Here is an 18,356-nt window from a genome sequence, read left to right as displayed (position 1 = left end):
GTACATACGCATATTCAAACGCTTTCTTTCACGAGAACCAACATTCTGGAAACGTGTTAAGTTGATACTGGATACTAGAATATATACTCTCTGTGATAAAGCAATTCTATTTGCTTGTGAAAACAGCAGACATATTTTTGAGAGAATGCTACCAGTTCCACCGTTCGATGTCGATGACCGGTTTGTAACCAAATTAAACTTGCAATCTCAAGATGCAACTCCATTTCTTGCTCACTCTGTACATACGTTGACAGTTTTCTTTAGCCTTTTAGCCTTTAAGTATCCAAAGTTTTTAGAAGAATGGGAAAAGTTTTTTTTTTCTAACCATTGTTCAATTACGTGTCATATATCCAGACGTAAATATTCCGTTTGCTGTATTTGTCATGGCGGTTGCCGGATGAAGAAGTCACTGGACCATAGAAACGCCGGAATATCCGCACCAAGATCGACCCGGAATACCCGAACCAACATCAACATGACCCTATATAGCTAGATTGCGGAGTCATTGACTCCAGATCATGGTAATGTCAGTGTAAACTATGGGGGACTGATTACCATTTGCGCTTATGTCAGTGAATGCCTTATTATAACTATTTCACTATCAAAATTAGAAATTTGGTCATTGAATGGGCTATTCAAAACAAACATTTACATGAATATGGCCTATAAACGTCTTTTTTACTGGTTGACTAGTTTTTAACTAACAGTTGAAGAAGACTTGATGAATCGAAGCCCATGAGGAGTCTATCATAAATCATACAGTTTCTTCATTGATGAGAATCCTGAACATGGATATTTAAAATATGAGCCTAAATAGCGAAAAAATACGACCTGGGCAACATTTCATCATCATTGAAAAGGAGCCCCAAACCGCTGTAACAACGCCTATGGTCTAAAATCTGGCGTGGTTTAAAAGGTTCACCGTATGGCAGGTAAGAACACCGTGCTCATGGTCACGCACTCCCTTTAGGGATTTCACTGACCGATGCCGTATACATGTACTCGCCTCAGCGACCCGGTCATGTCCTGACGCGGACCGCCCGTGGAGGGGGTGTTGTGTTTACATCAACACATCCTGGTCCAGAAAAGACGTCAACAAACCTATTACATCATCTCCACCGCGCGAACTTGACACGCAAACCTACTCCACCCAAACCCACAAACTCCTTGGGTTACCGCCAAGATAGACTCAGGTGTCGAGCGTGGGTCAGTTTGGGGGTAACAAAAATACATCATAAACAGACATCAAATGGCACTACTCAAGGTGTAATGGCATGTCGTCATTGTAGCATCCGGCAATTCCAGTCAAGGAAGGGGCAACAAATTTTGGCGAGCACATTACCCCGAAAATGGTCGTTTGGACTTAACAAAAACAAACAAAACCTCTTTATACGGATAATACGGATACATTACGTTTTATACGGACTATACCTAGCTCTTATATAAATAACATTCATGGACTAATGAAAAGAAAAGGGCAAAATCCGTCGAACAAATAATTATTTTCATACAATACGACTTGTCCGAAAAAGGAAAACTTATGCTTTTCGGGGTTTCCGCGTGTAAAGGCGCGATAAATGCTTGACGTTTTAAAACTATTTTGATGCATTTGTTGTTCCGTCTTGTATATACAGATTACAATCTTCATATATTTACAAGAGCACGACATCGATCTGTGCACCTGCCATGACTACTGATGTTTTGATGTGTCCTACGTCATCATCGGCATATCACTCCGCGCTGTGATCCGCCCCAGCTGCAGACACGTGCCGTCGAGTCATCAAAATATTGATATTCTCAAGCCTGCCCTAATGTCAGGCTACCCTCCCCCGTTCCCTCCCCCGCCACACCCTCAGTCTCCTGTTACCTTCCAAGTAGCACCGCAGAAGGACCGGGCTTTCCGGGGTCTGAGATGGTCGTTACACCTGTAATAACGTCTTATAATTCCCAATTACATTACTTTACTTTATTCTTCATTTCAGGCACATAGGTTCACATCAGTTAAGAACAAGTATACAAGCATACATCAATATATGCACTTACAATAGAATAAAATACAGTGGCGGTTACATTAATGAGGAAGAAACCTTACTTCGTAAAACTTTGATCAGGTTCTGATGTCAAACTACTGGTACCATTCCACTCACATTCCTTTCAAAGTCATTCTAAATCCTACTGATTTGTTTAGAATTCTAACTATTTGTCTGTGATAGTCATGCTTTTCTATACAGAGCTATGTCTCTCCAACAGAAGCACGACTACATGTTTACGTTCGTAAGCGACTTGACGATAAGGGGAGGTTTATGTAGGATTTGAGCCTAAGCCATTCGTTGAAAAAGACAACATACAAAGGGAGTGTCCTAAATCCATAGGGATTTAACCCTGGATTCCCTGTTACTAGAACGGATTAACGAAATAACAGGCGAACTGGTCGGTAACTTGAAGACAGCGGATACAGAAAATGAAAAGTTATTCGTCTTAAACATTCATTATGTGAAGATAAGTTTAGAAGAGCTAGTTTCTGATGATTCTAACGCAAATACTGTAAAGATCTATACAAAGCATTTGCATGTATCATTGTCTACCTTTGTTTGACAACCCCAAAATTAGAAATCCTACGGAGGTTATGATATCCACGAAAGAGCTGTCCCGCCCACGATTGCGTTTGTTTATCATGGCGGGCGATCAAACATGATGATATCTTTCTAAAATCTACTTCAGTGATGACATTACTGATAAGCTGCCCTCATGCACTTCCCCTAAGGCAGGTTCGCATTGTTCTCCCCTGGCATGGAGGTACGGTTGGGAGACCTAACCACCTTAGCCAGACTTATCAGGTGAAAGCAATGTTAATCTGTTGTAATTACATCTTCACTTATCCGGTGAGGTGTTTGACACGCCTCTTCCAGACTTCGAACACAACAGGAATTTCCTTAAGAATGCCGAGAATTTCTGTACGTAATCATGAAGTTGTTCTTCGTCGTTTCCCGACGCTATTTCCGTTGAGATTTCTGAGTTGTATCAAAACCTTTGTCTAAAACGTCCTTAGTCAGACGAAGACGCCACAGTTATTACAACACAGGAAACTTTACGTCAGAAGACTGTCATTTTCATGGTTATAAATAAAGGCCTAATGTCAAGTACGATCAAACAGTCTACACGACGAGAGCTAACAAGAGGACAACGTTCAACTACGAGACCTGACCTACAGTCGACAGGACAACATGAAAGGTTTTTACGTGTTCTGTCTTGCCGCATGCCTGTACGGCGCGCTGTTGGTGCCTTCCTCGGCGCACCCCTCGCCCTTACACCGAGGAGAGAGACATCACCACGACCAGGACCTGCCCCCAGATGTAGAGCTGATCAACTTTGATGACGTTTTCGGTGTGCCAGAGGACCCACTAAGGTAAGGCGTTGCTTTGGGCCATTTGTTCAACCTTTCGATCTCTTTTACAAAAGACGTTGACGTGCGACATGAATTTAGAACTATGTTAACTATCTCACGCCTATGTTAACGCGTTAGTACATTTGATTTCGCAAAGCGATTGACAAAGTACGATAACCTTTACCAAAGTACCCTATACTTCTGCATACTACTGGGTGATTGTGCAGCGTCAGTAATAGAAACTGACACACTTGCCCGTACAAAGAACATCATCGTTCCGCAGAGTCCGACCAAGTTATAGCCCATTTTCTAAGTCGATCTGTAACCAAGGATGAAAGAAAGTCGAATTCAGTTACTAGTATTCAAAAGCGGCTTAAGATTGCCAGTTACCCACTTTAATTGATACCAACGTTCAACATGCAGAAGAAACACCTGATGTGTAATCATCGCATTCCTCTGTAATGCACCATTTCCGGCATGAAATGTCAACATCCCACTGAAATAAAAGTCTGTCCATCAACACTTGTTAATTAAAGTAATATTTCACGTCAGGAAAATTACATGTTTCTAGCGGAAGTGGTGAGGGCTTTCGAAGTCGTTGCCCTTCGACCAGACGCTGATCTATATATATACATAGCTAGACAAGTTTCCCTCCGTCAGGTTTAATGAGAAACAATTAAACTGTTCAATGTGGTACCTCGATAAAGCCTCTACGTATTTAAGCAGGTCTTACGAATTGATACTATAAGTTTTCTTTTTGATATCATTTATGTCTATCTATAATATCACGTTTTCTTTCCAAATTCACAGCGAAGAGATTGAAGGTACGGAAGACGACGGACCGTATCAGGAGCCCCTGTCACCGCTACCACCACGATTAAACATGAACGACGGAATGGTGAGCGCTAGATTTTTACATTCAATGTTTCATTACCTATCATTACAAACTGACTTTGTGTTTTGAACATTCTCCTACGCAGAGGTTCCAACATCGTCGCAAACGCTTGTTGTCGTTCTGCGACGGCGTAGGACTCTTTGCGTAGGAAAAGACCCTGCACAAAACTGGTTTTGAAGAGATCCTGCACAAACCGTGCACAGTGTGTCATCAGTCAGTTGTAATTGCGTTGGTGTGTGTTTTGAAATGAGTGCGCACAAGCGGAAACCAAAACAAACAAAGTCTTTCTGTTTACGTAGGCAAAGTTAGACGATAGATTACTTACACGTCTAAGATTATGTTTTGATGTAAAGAAAAAAACTAAACACGAACTGAAAATCATCAGTTTGTAGAAAGTGACCAGTCTGTTACCATGATACGGGTAAGATGATACTGCTGTTCAAAATGAAAAGACTAATCATAAGAAAAATGTCTTCCATAGCTCTACCTGCAACAGTTCGGGTATTACAACATGTCGGAGGACACCACGGGCAGGCTGGGAAGTCTGGGTACCGTCAGTCCCATGATGCGTCGCGCGATCATCAACTTCCAGCAGTTCGCGAACATCCCAACAACAGGTAGGAGGATTCGATAGATGGTGTGAATATGACGAATGATGTTGCAAAAACATGATATGGATGGATTGAGACGTTTTCATTCATTGACATAAAGTAATGTCACTCAATTTTGTAAGAAAGTAAATTCTGATTCACATAAATATTTCGGTTTCCAATATACGTTTAGTGACTATGACATACTAGTATTGTCCAATTTTTACTACAACCTAATGTTCAAAATGGCAACAAAGCGAAGACGTCAACAACAATGACATTGTACATAAACTCCATCTGGCACCCAGAAATACAGTCATGTGCGGAACTGATCCGGCTGATTTTGAGCTAAATCTCGCGATCTGACGTCATAATCAGCGCACATAATCACCATACCTTAGTGGTTTGTTGTATTTTGGGACGAGTGGCGGACGCTCGTGTTTTGGTTAGTCGACCTTCACAAGTGGCATGTTTGGGCCATTGTTGTTCGCTCCCGTGTTTCCCGTATTGGGTGTCAGGGGAACAAAGGCTGGCGTTCATGTGAACCACGGAGAACCTACACTACACAGGAGAGCACTTAGCCAGAGTGGCCTGCCTCACGGAGGTCAGCGACCTCAGCAGGCTTCTGAAGGAAATTAGTTGTTAGTCATCAGACCTCCCGTCATGCACCTGTTAGCACTCTCCAAGCAGAGCTTCGGCTACGGCTGTTTTTGGCGCGGCTTTCTATTTTGTACCGTTTTTTTTATGTCTCGCTACCGCGAGCCCGATAAAAACGCCTAAATAAACATTAAAAGAGCAGCCGGAGCCGAACCTCTATCTGCTTGGAGAGTACCTGTTAGTACAAACACTGGGGCAGGGCATTGACCATGATTCTTTGTTTAGCTCTTGTTTCACTGTTTTTATAGACCTTATTCAAATTGTTCTTGTTTATTATCAGGTCATTTTTATACATTCATTGTTTAGTTACAACAATTAAAAATGCGTTTTTGTGCTTCAGGTGTCCTTGACGAAAAGACTGCAGAGATGATGAAGATGCCACGTTGCGGCTGCCCTGATGTTGTTGCACCCCCTAGCGGCCCTGTGGCGCGCTACACCCAATTGGGCAGCAGATGGCAAAAGAACGACCTGACCTACCGCATCAACAACTTCACTCCTGACCTCCCCCGCGATCAAGTGGTAGATGCCATTGCCCGCGCATTTGACGTAAGTTTTTCTTTGTTTCTTTACTTCCTCGTTTGTTTGTTCCTTTTTTTTTTACTGCAAATCATTGTTTTTCTTATTTTCTGCTTTAGCTGCTATCCTTGTGTGAATTTGTGTTAGCAACAGAGTTGCTAGTTAGACCAAAACATTGTCGAGCATGAAATTGGATGTGCTTCATCTGGTAGTTCGATAGTTCTTTTTTTCATTCGGTTAAATTGCAAAGCTATAACAAAAATTCCTCCACCCACAGGTGTGGGCCCAGGTGACGCCCTTGACCTTCAGACGTGTTTCCGGTCCAGCTGATATTGAGATCCGGTTCGCCGCCGGTAGCCATGGAGACGGCAACTCCTTCGACTCCAGGGGAGGCGTCCTGGCGCATGCGTACCAGCCTGGAGGAGGCATCGGCGGAGATGCTCATTTTGATGAGTCGGAAATCTGGCAAATTGGAGGACCGAATATTGGTGAGGATCTTTTTTCTTTAAAAAAAAAGACATTATAACTGAAACAAAGGATATTTAGATCAATAAATCTATGCACTGATTATCATTGAATACCTGTTAAACAAGTGTAAGCTCCATCGGTACTTTGCGATCAAGTGTCACAAATCCTATATGTTAAATGTGGTACATGTATTTACCAATTCGCCAAAAATAGTTACTCAAGCAACTGGATATGGTTTTGAAACGGTCAGACGTTTCGGATAGAATCCACTATCCTTCGTCAGTGACACTGAAGAGATCTGGAAGAAACAGGTCTTTTATACTCTAACTATGAATGAAGACAATTTCAGATGTCCAATAGGAAAGGTTGTAAGACAATTCAGACTGAAAACAATTTGGATTCCAAAGAAAACAAAGCTAAGCCAAAGTCAAGCTGAATTCTATCCGAAACGTCTGACCGTTTCAAAACCATATCCAGTTGCTTGAGTAACTATTTTTGGCGTATCTTATTACCTGGATGTCTAACCTACATCGACGTATTTACCAATTGCCTGATCCGCTTGATGTATACATTTGTTTTGATAATTACGTGTAAATGACGGACAATAAAAATGCACAAGAAGTCAAGAAGCAGCACAAAGGCATAAAGAGAGGCACGCTCTACAATTTTCGCGCACAAACTTGCAGGATTGTACAAACGTAAGTGCGCTAGTTTACACACGTGTATCATTCTGCATTCTATATAAGAACACCAGCTCATCAGAACCCCTTTCCCGCCCCCTAGCGTCCCTGAGCGGTACTGACCTGTTCTCGGTGGCTGCTCATGAGTTCGGCCACTCCCTCGGGCTGGGCCACTCCCAGGTGAACTCCGCGCTGATGGCGCCTTTCTACCGGTACCAGCGGAGCCTGCGTCTCGATAGGGACGACATCAGCGGGATACAGAGTCTGTACGGTAAGGATAGGCCTCTTAGTATCATCTTGATACCTGATTTCGAAGGGGACCTTGAAATTATCATCAGGGAATTACAGCAAATTTGTTTTAAAAGATTGTGGAACTCGCATCACTTATATGTTGTTCCTGGCGTTCACGTCTCAACATTTTCATTCATTGGAGATGAAATAATTTCAATTTTAGTAGTAAAAGAAGATGAAACGGAACATTTACTTTAACTACAACAATACACATCGATCTGTTATCGTTACCAATAATCTGTTATCAATATCAGTAAGCTTAAGAACACACAGGTTAAAAAAAAAATGCAAAATGATAAGAATGAACAATCAACTCTGTATTACGAACAGGAGGTCCTCGACCGGAACCTCGTCCCAAGCCCACTCCTGCACCTCGTCCCCAGCCCACCAAGCCTCCTGTGAACCCACCGCCCCCTGGCGGAGAGGGCGATGCTGACACCTGCAGCGGGAAAAGTTTCGACGCCTTCACACGTGTGGAAAATGGCACCATGTACGCCTTCAGAGGTTAGTCAACCATCGATAGCGAAGCCTATTTTACTATTGTTCACCATAGATGGGCGCAGTCATCTTGGGATTTGACACCTTCTGGTCGTCATCTCATTGAAGGTCTTGGTATAAATTCGAAACTACATGCAGTAGTATCATGGATTCCTAGTCGGCGCTTCGTTTCAACAAACTTTCATCCTTACTTTCAGGGAAGTACTTCTGGCAGCTGACCGAGAGAGGCGTGTCGTCTGGATACCCACAGCTGATCAAGAATGTCTGGAAGGGACTGCCGGGAAATCTGGACGCGGCCATGTTCTATGAGATCAACGGGAAGACATACTTCTTCAAGGTCCGTGGTCAAGGGCAAATTTGTCGATGATTTCACACAACAACTGATGTATAGCGCAATTGTGAAGAGTACACGAGAATCAGATTGTTTTGCTGAGTACATGAGAAGATATATAGTATTACTGTTTATAGTATTACTGACACCTATATTGCTTAATTCTTTGTAATTGTTTGTTTGTCTTACCTTGTTGTTGCTGTTGTTTTAGGGAGGCCAGTACTGGCGGTTCACCGGTGACAGCATGGACAGTGGGTACCCCCGCTCCATCAGTGTCTGGCGCACTGTGAGAGACATCGACGCTGCTCTGTACTACGGAGACTGGGACGGCAAAACCAGAACTTACTTCTTCAAAGGTAAGGACTTACTTAAGCCATTCAAACACGCCCTTTTCCTTACATCAATAGCGTAAGAAAGTTTTCTAAGAACGTGAGGGAAAGAAAGTAGACTTCTGCAGAATTATTTGCCCACAAAGACTAGGTTACAGCATGCAAAAGACGTTTGTAGTTCACTGATTCCATTTCTTACAGCTTTTAATAAACCAAGTCTAACCAACCATACAGCTAGCTACATTTATGCAATTACCAAGAAGTGAGAGGAAGTTGAATGTACTAGAGTAGATTAGACGTATATGTACACATATACATGTAGAGTTATATGACTGTTTCCATTGCTACATGTATATGATTGTTATCATGTGACCTGTACTTAGCCCAGTTGGGCAAAAATGTGCAATAAAGGTCTTCATTCATTCATTCATAATCAATTCCTATTTCCTACAGACGGACAGTACTGGCGGTACACCGGCGGTGCCCGCGCCAGTGCCGACTCCGGCTACCCCCGCTCCCTCAGCCTGTGGCGTGGCTTCCCCGCCCGGATAGACGCCGCCTTCTCCAGCACGGACGGCTCCAGGTACATCTTCCGTAAGGACCGCTACTGGAAACTGGCATCGAACCGCGCTGCTGTGGACACCAATGGGGGCTATCCGCGTAGTGTGGCCACTGACTTTCTGGGTTGCGCTAAAACCCTTTTAGATCTAGAGCTCGAGCCTTGATAAAAGAACAATACACGCTGAAACCTGTAGAGGTTGGTATTAACGGTGATATGCGCACACACAGTTAACAACATCGATGATTCACATTTTACACGACAGTTGGAAAACATTAACAAAACTGTTTCACAAATTTTAATAGAGATTATGATAGTAGCGTAAAGTAGTTGTTGTTTTATTTAGAAAATCTTCAATCAACAAACTTATGTCATTGGAATTTCATCAATTTAGACTAATACGAAGATGTTCGTATGATGTTTATGTACACTTGTATGGTATTTATGTATACTTGTTTCACTGAGTTAGAAAGCTAAGAGCATAACGTGAAATTCTGAAATTTGATGTTGAATATCTATTTATTGCACATGTGTAACTTATTGACATACATATCAATAGTTCTATCTTAACTTATTTATTGCTTATTTATTATTGTAAAGAATGTTTGGATGTAACTGTATCTAAGAAAGCGTGGTGGAAATGATTTCTTGTATTTATCGTAGAGAGTCGACATGACGAACGTAGATATGCAGCATGTACTTTTATGTATTCCGATTGTAAATGAATTATTTGATTAGCATGCTAATGTGTAAAATTAGCGAATTCTATTTTATTGATATCTCGATATAGACATTATTCACTGATACTAATTAGAGAAGGCCGGAAATATGCAAATTGATTTTAGATTTAGTGATATTATGACTTAAAACTTAGTTTGATTTGTACACATGGGAACTGAGCTTGCAATAAAATATCTGTCTTAACATGGCGCAAATCATACCATGCATGTTTCTTTTATACTAAGTAGTTTGATTGCGGATATATGCATCAATGGAAGTCTTAATGCAACGATTATAAAGCTGTTTATAGAACATGATTTAACCTGAAAAGTTACAAAATAGCTTCACTTTCAACCGTTTCTTCTAGCCCCCAGGTAAACGCGTCAAAACGCGTTGGTGGTCAGAGCTTGGCAAAAGCACACTTTTAGGTGTATTTCTACCGTAATCAAGCAGGTGGTGGGAGAAAATCTTGGCTCTACCAAGGTAGAATCCTGAAGCTTTTACAACACTTTTGAAAGTCCTAGCTATACTATTGTGAGACATCATAGGGTTGCTCTATGTGATATCGAAGTGGTGCTTAAAGTTGTCTTGATATGGTGAATCACACAAGTTACGATTTCCCCTACCATGTGCTTAGATTCATTGCCTGGTAGAATTATTTCCTTTGTATTATCCGTACAGTTTGGCCTTTTCTCCACAGCTTTAATCTTCAAGGATGGAAGGGGGGGGGGTACAATATACCAGACAGATGCTGGCACCTACAGTAGAGGACATGAACATTACGAGTATCCGCTGGTTTTCGTGAAGTTAAGCAATAACAACATCCCGTTACCGACTCCTTTTCTTGAAGGAATGCCAAGTCAGATATCATTGGGGGTTGGAGGGAGGGCACAAGTCTCTTAGATTCCGATCAAGATACTCTCTAAAAGTCTCATCTTTGGCGCTAGAATCTAGTAAATTGCTGGAATTTAGTAAATTGAACATCTAAATCCATCTATGGTGCACACCAAAAAGCAGTCACCCCAGAAATTGGATGTGATTTTGGAAACGGACAGACGTTTCAGATACAATCTGGTGTCTTTCCTTAGAGATGGTGCATATCGCACTGATTCAATCTAGAATCCAACTGGCTGCGTTTCGATTAATTACCACTAAATAGAGGAACTGCTTACCCTGACTTGACCTCTAATCCTCTCAGATTCCTGAGTCATTGCACACTTGCAGGTTTGAATCTTAAGCCGTGATATCCACATTTCCATCTGTATAAACAGTACATAAAGCTCCTGTCCAGGAGTGCCAAACAACGTGAATTATATGAATGTCGTGTCCGGCTGATCCTGGAACTGGTTCCTTAATCTTTCCCCAGCCCACGCCATCTCGGACACTTCTCAGAATCAGACCTCAGATGTTAACAAACAGTGACGAAGCACATCTCACCAAACACACGACTCTAAAGGCATCCCTATTTTCATTTTTTCCTATTTGAATCTTTACAGAAAGGAATTTTGACTGAGCTAAAAGTAAAACGTCTTCAAAATCTTTTTCATGTCAATTATTTTCGACTTGCCAACCCGCAACATTATATTTGTGGTACGGTTTCTAAAATCTAGAGTTGTGCTATGAAACGTAATTTTCTTCTAAGACTGGCACCCTACATCCTTGCCATGCCTTGTACTCAAAGATCTAGCATATTACCAGGCATAGACGAAGAGAAGTTTAAATCGGATGGATGATAAGTACAGCAGTGTACGTAAGTAGTCAAGTATTTAAATCTCCAGATGGAAAATCGAGCGAACAGTACAGCTGGGTGTCAACAAACACTGGCGGGCGGCCTGGTTTCCGTTCGACCACGTGTTCCTCTAGTTTCAAGGCAGACGTGTCAGCTAGATAAAAAAATGGAAGAATTTGACCAAATAGGGACAAATAAGTTACTTTGGGTTTTCGGTCAGTCTATCCAGCTGGCATCCTGCGGCCGAACAGTTCACTCCTGGGTCAATTAACCCCTAACTTGGCCAAAATCCCCTATTACTATTCGGCCGGGCGGGAGTCTGGTAGACACTATACTAGTGTTCCTCGCATGTGACTGACAAGGTAATGTTAAAGTTTGGAAAGCGAAGGATTCCCTCGCCCAAAACACTTTTCATTCGTATACGCGTTAACACACTTACAGCGCACTCATACCACGCTCAAGACACACCTTGTTTTGTTGTCGTCTTCCAAGAAGTCTTATCTGTGTCACGACCTGATATGACGTCATAAGACATGGTGAGGTGTTTACAGCGTAAGTCCTGTTTACTGAGTTTAAAGCCCATAACATTATCTTTTAAACCTGTTTTGATTTTATTGGTGGCATCTGAGGTTTGCTTGTGCATTTAATTAGACGGAAAAGCATTTGGTAGGCTAAATAGTATATAGTTAACGTTACTATACATGAAATGTATAACATACTTGAGTGAGAAGACAACAACAATGTATAAAGCATGAGAGAGACACTGAGTAAGTGGTATCTATTTGCGTTCAGTACCTTGTATTACACCTAGACTTAAAGGTATCTAGTAAAATATATGAATCATATCCGTAATGTGTTGAAAATCGGCCTTTTCTAACCCTAACACGAGAGCGGGTTGTAACGCTTGAATGCATACAAAAGAAATTTAACACTGTTTACAGCATGTTACAAGTCTAATATTTGCCAGACACTTACGTAGAGCTTGAAAAGTCAGGGATATTCCACTCAACTGGTTTGGAAAGGGAGGAAAATATTGGCAAGGTGGAAAATGGTTTGTGCTGGTGCCTTTTAGCCACTGGCTCACAACATTTCTCCTCATTAAAAATCATAGTTTGATAAGTATAGTATTGATCACGAAATGAACCTCATCTGGACCTGAGTCACCAGTTATTTGGACAGCCTACTTTACTGAGCTGCCCCTTGCATCTCGCCGCTTGGGTAAGGTCCAAAATCTCGCAATTCAATCACGAGCAAATAACAGGAAGCCGTACACGTCATAATCCAACCAGTGTGGGATTTGACTTGTGGTATATATTTGCGGGCTGAAGTCCTGCGGTCACATTTGGCAGAGCGAAGTTGGTTGGTACGAGTTGGAACAACTATGCGCGGGTTACTAGTGGTGCTACTCCTGGCGCTGTGCCTGTCTGTACCGGGCCACGCCAGGCCGACCCGACGGTGCAGACAGAGAGGTGCAGAGTCAGGGAGTGTCAGAGCGGTTTTCAGGGAGAAGATTTTCGTGGGGAATCCTGAGGACCTTTCCGAGGGCGAAGACGAAGGTGATGCGAGACTGAGTTCTGAGGAAGCCGACGAGCTGTGTGAGGAGGACGATGACAGATCGGAGTGGACGGAATCTGAGGAGTGGGGGGAAGACGACTGGGCCGAGCTCGAGGAAGAGGAATGGGGTGACATGTCTGACGAAAACTGGAACGAAGACATGGGCGAGGAGTGGGAAGAGGTGTCGAACGAGGAAAGCTCAGAGTCGAGCGAGGAAAGCTCAGAGTCGAGCGAGGAAAGCTCAGAGTCGAACGAGGAAAGCTCAGAGTCGAGCGAGGAAAGCTCAGAGTCGAACGAGGAAAGCTCAGAGTCGAACGAGGAAAGCTCAGAGTCGAACGAGGAAAGCTCAGAGTCGAACGAGGAAAGCTCAGAGTCGAACGACACAGATTCATCAGAGTCGGACGAGACGAGCGAAGTGAGTGAGGAGTCAAGCGAGGAAGTCTCAATGTCAGACGAGACGAGCGAAGAGTCTTCAGAGTCGAATGAAACAATTGAAGACATCACAGTATCACCCGATGCAGAAAACACAACTGAAGAAACAACAGGGTAAATATTGACCTTTTTTTAATCTTGTTGTTTTGTTTTGCTTTGTTTCTCTCATGTATGGCAACTATGTAATAACAGAGAGAAAATATTATGTGAATGTTTGTTATGCATGTAAAGAAGTGACGTACGTTTAACCCCCTTTTAGCTTGATTTCAAACTGCAGTGGCGTTTTGTTAAAATCTAACTGAATACAGGATTAAAGGATTTTCATGATTTGGGTAGCTTGTACAGAGATGTACACATTGAAATGCAGACTAGGACTATATTCGTGTGATGAAGAATCGCTATGTTTTCCAATGTATCTTTGTTTTGGACATACTATGGTGTACTTTATCACTGAACTAATCTCATATTTCTCCCATGCCAGCCCCGAGACGCCTGTAAACGAAGATGAGACGCCTGTAGACGGGGATGAGACGCCTGTAGACGGGGATGAGACGGAGCAGGATGAGGAAGAGCGGTCCGCCCCACTGCCAATGACTCGGAGCGCCGCCCAGTTTGAAAGCCTTTCTGATAACCGTATTCTCATCGCCAACCTTACAGATGGCATGGTAAAGCAGACTTTCCTTACATGTGTAGTTTGTGGGAAGAGGGATAGGTGGGAATAGCGTAATACGTGAATAGCACAACGATAAAAAACATATAGCAAACAAGCATGCCCTGGAAGTGGACTGTGGTTCAATAATCGTGTTGTTGTTTGTATGCACCGACTGGCCCGAACAATGAGCTATCACTCACAGGTGTTCTTATTAACTTTGCCGTCATGACGAGTGTTTGTCTTAAACTAACAAGGCCCCAGGAGTCATGACACGTTACAAGTACTTGTTTACGCCGGCGCCCAACACCTGTGATAATCATTTGGTTGATCTTTGGTCAACATTACTTACTTATCAACTGGTGTTTACGGCGTTTGCGTGCTCGTGAGTGTATGAAAATACGTCTGCCTTTCTACCACCCTGTCCTTCTCTACTCTCTCTCTCTCTCATTCTGTGCGCGTGTGAGAAAGAAAGAATGAAAAGAAGAGAGGAAGAAAGAAAATTAAAAAAAAAGAAAGAACTTGAATAATCAAATCGACAAAACGTTTCCCATGACGTAGAATGAACATCGATTTGTACAGAAACCTCCAGCTGAAATGCTGTACACGAAACATGTGTCAGAGTTTGGTATGGCCAGCTAGAATTAACAATTTATCAGTTATACTGAGTAGATACAAAAGCCAGCCATGTCGTCATGTGAGTTGTTCCCTTGCCCGTGCAGATGTACTTGAGAGATTTCGGCTGGTTCGAGCCGGATGAGCGGTTTGACATGATCGCGGACACAACGACCCTGACTCCGGTCATGCGCAGAGCCATCACAAACTTTCAAAAGTTCGCCGGTATCCAAGAAACAGGTGAGGGTGTGAGTTTTATGTGATGTGTTGCACTAGTGGGCATTCCGCATAGTTATTTTCTGACGACTGAATCATAGCCACTCTACCTAGACTCATCTCAGGGACCGTTCGCTCATTATCCTATAATAGAGTCAGGTGTCCTTCACTAGGAGCCATTCACCACGAAGAGGATGATAGTAACGGCCAAAATCTGATTCGATGCTTTCCTGATTGACGATGAAACTTTGATACACTTCTCATAAGAATTTCTGCTGCATCCATAAGGCCTACGTCACATTTCCTAACCGGGGCCCGGCCGGGCTGTTTGCGGAAACAAAAAATTAGATTTTATGCCAATAGATATGCACAAGGCATGCCGTCGAATTGTTTTTGGTCCGTTTTGTGTTTTTGTTGCCTTTTATATCATATTTATCGTTCCGGAAAGCTGCCTGGCCGGGCCCCTTTGTGGAAATGTGACCTTGGCCTAAGTAGCGCTGTTCTGAAGATCTCTTCGTGTTTGTTTTTTGTCGTCGTTCTGAAATGTTGCTTCTTTGTGTCACCTTAAAAAAGTATGTTGTAAAAGTTGGTTAGTTATTGTCCTCTAACTTCCCTTTCTTGCTTCCGCCTCAAGGTGAACTTGACGAGAAGACGATGGAGATGATGCGCATGCCCAGATGCGGTTTTGCGGACACGGGCGGGAAGCTGGCCTCCTACACCACCCTCGGGAGCCGGTGGAGGAAGAACGACATCACCTACCGTATCCTGAACCACACCCCGGACCTGCCACAGGCGGACGTGGAGAGGGAGCTGAAGAAAGCTTTAGAAGTAAGCAGAGCTAACCTTAAGTCTAGATTAAGGAGATTTTACTTGGGCTGTTTGATAGCCCTAAAAGGTATCGTAATAAAGGAAATAAAGGAAATTGTCAGTAAGGCTTAGGTCACATTTCCAAACCGGGGCCCGGCCGGGATGTTTGCGGAAACGAAAAATAAAAGTGTTCACCCAGGAATATACACAAATTATGCTCCTGACTAATGTTTTACGTTCTGTGTGTTGTGTTGCCTTTCTTATCATATTTTTCGTTTCCGAAAGCTACCCTGCCGGGCCCCGGGTTGGGAATTATGACCTAGGCCTAAACCGTAACTGAAGTTTTGAGAAGGTTCATAAACTAAGATGCATTCAACGACATGTCGACAGCAGTAAGTTATCATATCTCGAAATATAATTTTGCGCAAGTAGTGAGTATAGTGTTTTTCTCTTCTGCCCCTTTGCAGACGTGGTCAGAGTACACTCCGCTGCGGTTCCGCAGACTGACAGGTAACACTCGGTCCGACATTGAGATCAGCTTCGCGGCGTTCGGCCACGGGGACGGCAACTCTTTCGACGGAGCGGGCGGCACCCTGGCGCATGCGTACGGCCCGGGCAACGGTATCGGCGGCGACTCCCACTTCGACGAGTCGGAGACTTGGACCATCAACAGGGGAAGCAGTAAGACCACATCTTTGTTGTTTGTCTTTGTCATTGTTTTATTGTTGTTGTTGCTGGTTTGTTTCTTTTCCAAACTTCTATTATTGAAACTCAGGGTAAATGGCATTAAGATGCAATGAATCACCAATTATGTTCAGCCTTTTAAACGAGAGAGAACACACGAATTACGATATAGGAAGCTAACAAAAAGTCTCCAAGGAAAAATCAGATAAAACAATGAATAAAATAGAATATGATATGTTATGTGCTTTCTTCTGATATGGTTGTCATGCATAATGATGAATTCGAAGTAGAGGAATCATCCTTTTCAAAAATATAATTTTTGGTACCAAATGGTCATTTGGGGGGACCTAGCCGATGGACTACTTGAGTTCTGTTTTTGTGTTCTCTCTTTGGTTCCTAATCTAGCTTATACGTTTTTTCAATTCTGATTCTTTCCATCCCTCCCTCTCCCCTCCCCAGGCCGTCCCAGAGGTATCGATCTGCACCAGGTGGCTGCTCATGAGTTCGGCCACGCCCTCGGCCTCGGCCACTCCCAGGTGAACACCGCCCTGATGGCGCCGTTCTACCGGTACCAGGCCGACTTCCGCCTGCACGGGGACGACATCAGGGGCATCCAGAGGCTCTACGGTCGGTCAATGACTCTTAGATACAATCTCTAAGCAGACGTATGGCTCCGTCGACCAGTTTTGGCGACGCCTCAGGGGCTGAGCTGTTGGTGTAGCACTGCGATTGATTCGCCAGGAATTCTAAATATTCCACGCATCCATTCCCTAGGGAATTCGTTTTTGGCTACATTTTGCAGGACCGGCCTTTACATGTAGAAGAGAGGAACTCTAATCTTGTGGCATGGAATAGCCACAAGGTTAGAGCAAGGAGGTTATATCACATATGATATAACCTCCTTGGTTAGAGTTATTACATCTTAGCGTAGAATAGTATAGTGTTCGGATAAAAGGCATACTGCCTATGAGATCTGCTTCGCAAGTCCAGATGTGGGGTCACACCTGCGTATATATTTAAGTCCGTATGAGGCGCTCATCGGAGTATTTGCCTCCACCAGGCTCCACAGGTCGTTGTAAAAATAATAGAAATTGGACAAACGTAAACAGGTAACATGTCGGACGAGTTAGCTGGGTCGCTAACCATACTTCTCGGTCAGCTAACTCATCTGGCATGTTGTGTGTCTATATTTGTCCAATTTGTACTTTTTTCCCGCGACCTGTGGAGCCTGGTAGAGACTAAGAGCTTCGTACGCACCTCAAATGGATCGGACTTGAATATATACGCATGTGTGACCCCACCTTGAGCCGAGCAGACAAAAACGCGTACCCAACGGCATACACTAGAAATATGCCGGAGCAATGTACCTGTTTGGAGATTATGATATTCTTTATTTTCGTGATTAATATACAAGCAGTACATACCAATTACTAGTAGTAAGTGTCGATGTGAAGTGGTTACTTCAATATTGTGTGGTAAAAACACGTGCTCATTATAACTTTAACATTATTTGTTGTTTCATTACAATTGAGAAACCCAGCGAGTGGCAGTGTACTTATCATGTACTTTTCGCTTGTCTACAGGCACCCCACCGCGTCCCACAAACCGCCCACCCCCACCCCCGGAACCGACGAACGGTCCACCCCCACCGCCAGAACCTACCAACGGTCCACCCCCACCGCCGCCCACTCTGCGCCCACCCCCACCCCCTGGTGGTGACAATGACGCCATGACGTGCAGCGGGGAGAAGT

At 43.3% G+C, this 18,356-nt stretch overlaps 1 protein-coding gene across 1 annotated transcript in view; it reads left to right on the top strand.

Moving 5' to 3' along the window:
- Window positions 1–3,030: 3,030 nt before the first annotated feature.
- Window positions 3,031–18,356, top strand: part of LOC118426167 — a 17,047-nt gene continuing 1,721 nt past the window's right edge. Inside the window, exons 1-17 of the mRNA XM_035835429.1 lie at window positions 3,031–3,406; window positions 4,196–4,283; window positions 4,762–4,897; window positions 5,868–6,073; window positions 6,321–6,531; window positions 7,295–7,462; window positions 7,813–7,986; window positions 8,178–8,317; window positions 8,523–8,667; window positions 9,094–9,362; window positions 12,910–13,748; window positions 14,116–14,299; window positions 15,006–15,138; window positions 15,749–15,942; window positions 16,389–16,602; window positions 17,065–17,232; window positions 18,189–18,354. Of these exons, the coding sequence (XP_035691322.1) occupies window positions 3,225–3,406; window positions 4,196–4,283; window positions 4,762–4,897; window positions 5,868–6,073; window positions 6,321–6,531; window positions 7,295–7,462; window positions 7,813–7,986; window positions 8,178–8,317; window positions 8,523–8,667; window positions 9,094–9,362; window positions 12,910–13,748; window positions 14,116–14,299; window positions 15,006–15,138; window positions 15,749–15,942; window positions 16,389–16,602; window positions 17,065–17,232; window positions 18,189–18,354 (3,617 nt within the window). The 5' untranslated portion in view covers window positions 3,031–3,224. The remainder of the gene's footprint in view (window positions 3,407–4,195; window positions 4,284–4,761; window positions 4,898–5,867; window positions 6,074–6,320; window positions 6,532–7,294; window positions 7,463–7,812; window positions 7,987–8,177; window positions 8,318–8,522; window positions 8,668–9,093; window positions 9,363–12,909; window positions 13,749–14,115; window positions 14,300–15,005; window positions 15,139–15,748; window positions 15,943–16,388; window positions 16,603–17,064; window positions 17,233–18,188; window positions 18,355–18,356) is intronic.

The sequence above is a fragment of the Branchiostoma floridae genome, chromosome 11, assembly GCF_000003815.2.
Source record: "Branchiostoma floridae strain S238N-H82 chromosome 11, Bfl_VNyyK, whole genome shotgun sequence".
Classification (NCBI taxonomy): domain Eukaryota; kingdom Metazoa; phylum Chordata; class Leptocardii; order Amphioxiformes; family Branchiostomatidae; genus Branchiostoma; species Branchiostoma floridae.
The sequence above is the reverse complement of the archived record's forward strand: the minus strand, read 5'-3'. Positions and strand labels throughout refer to the sequence as shown.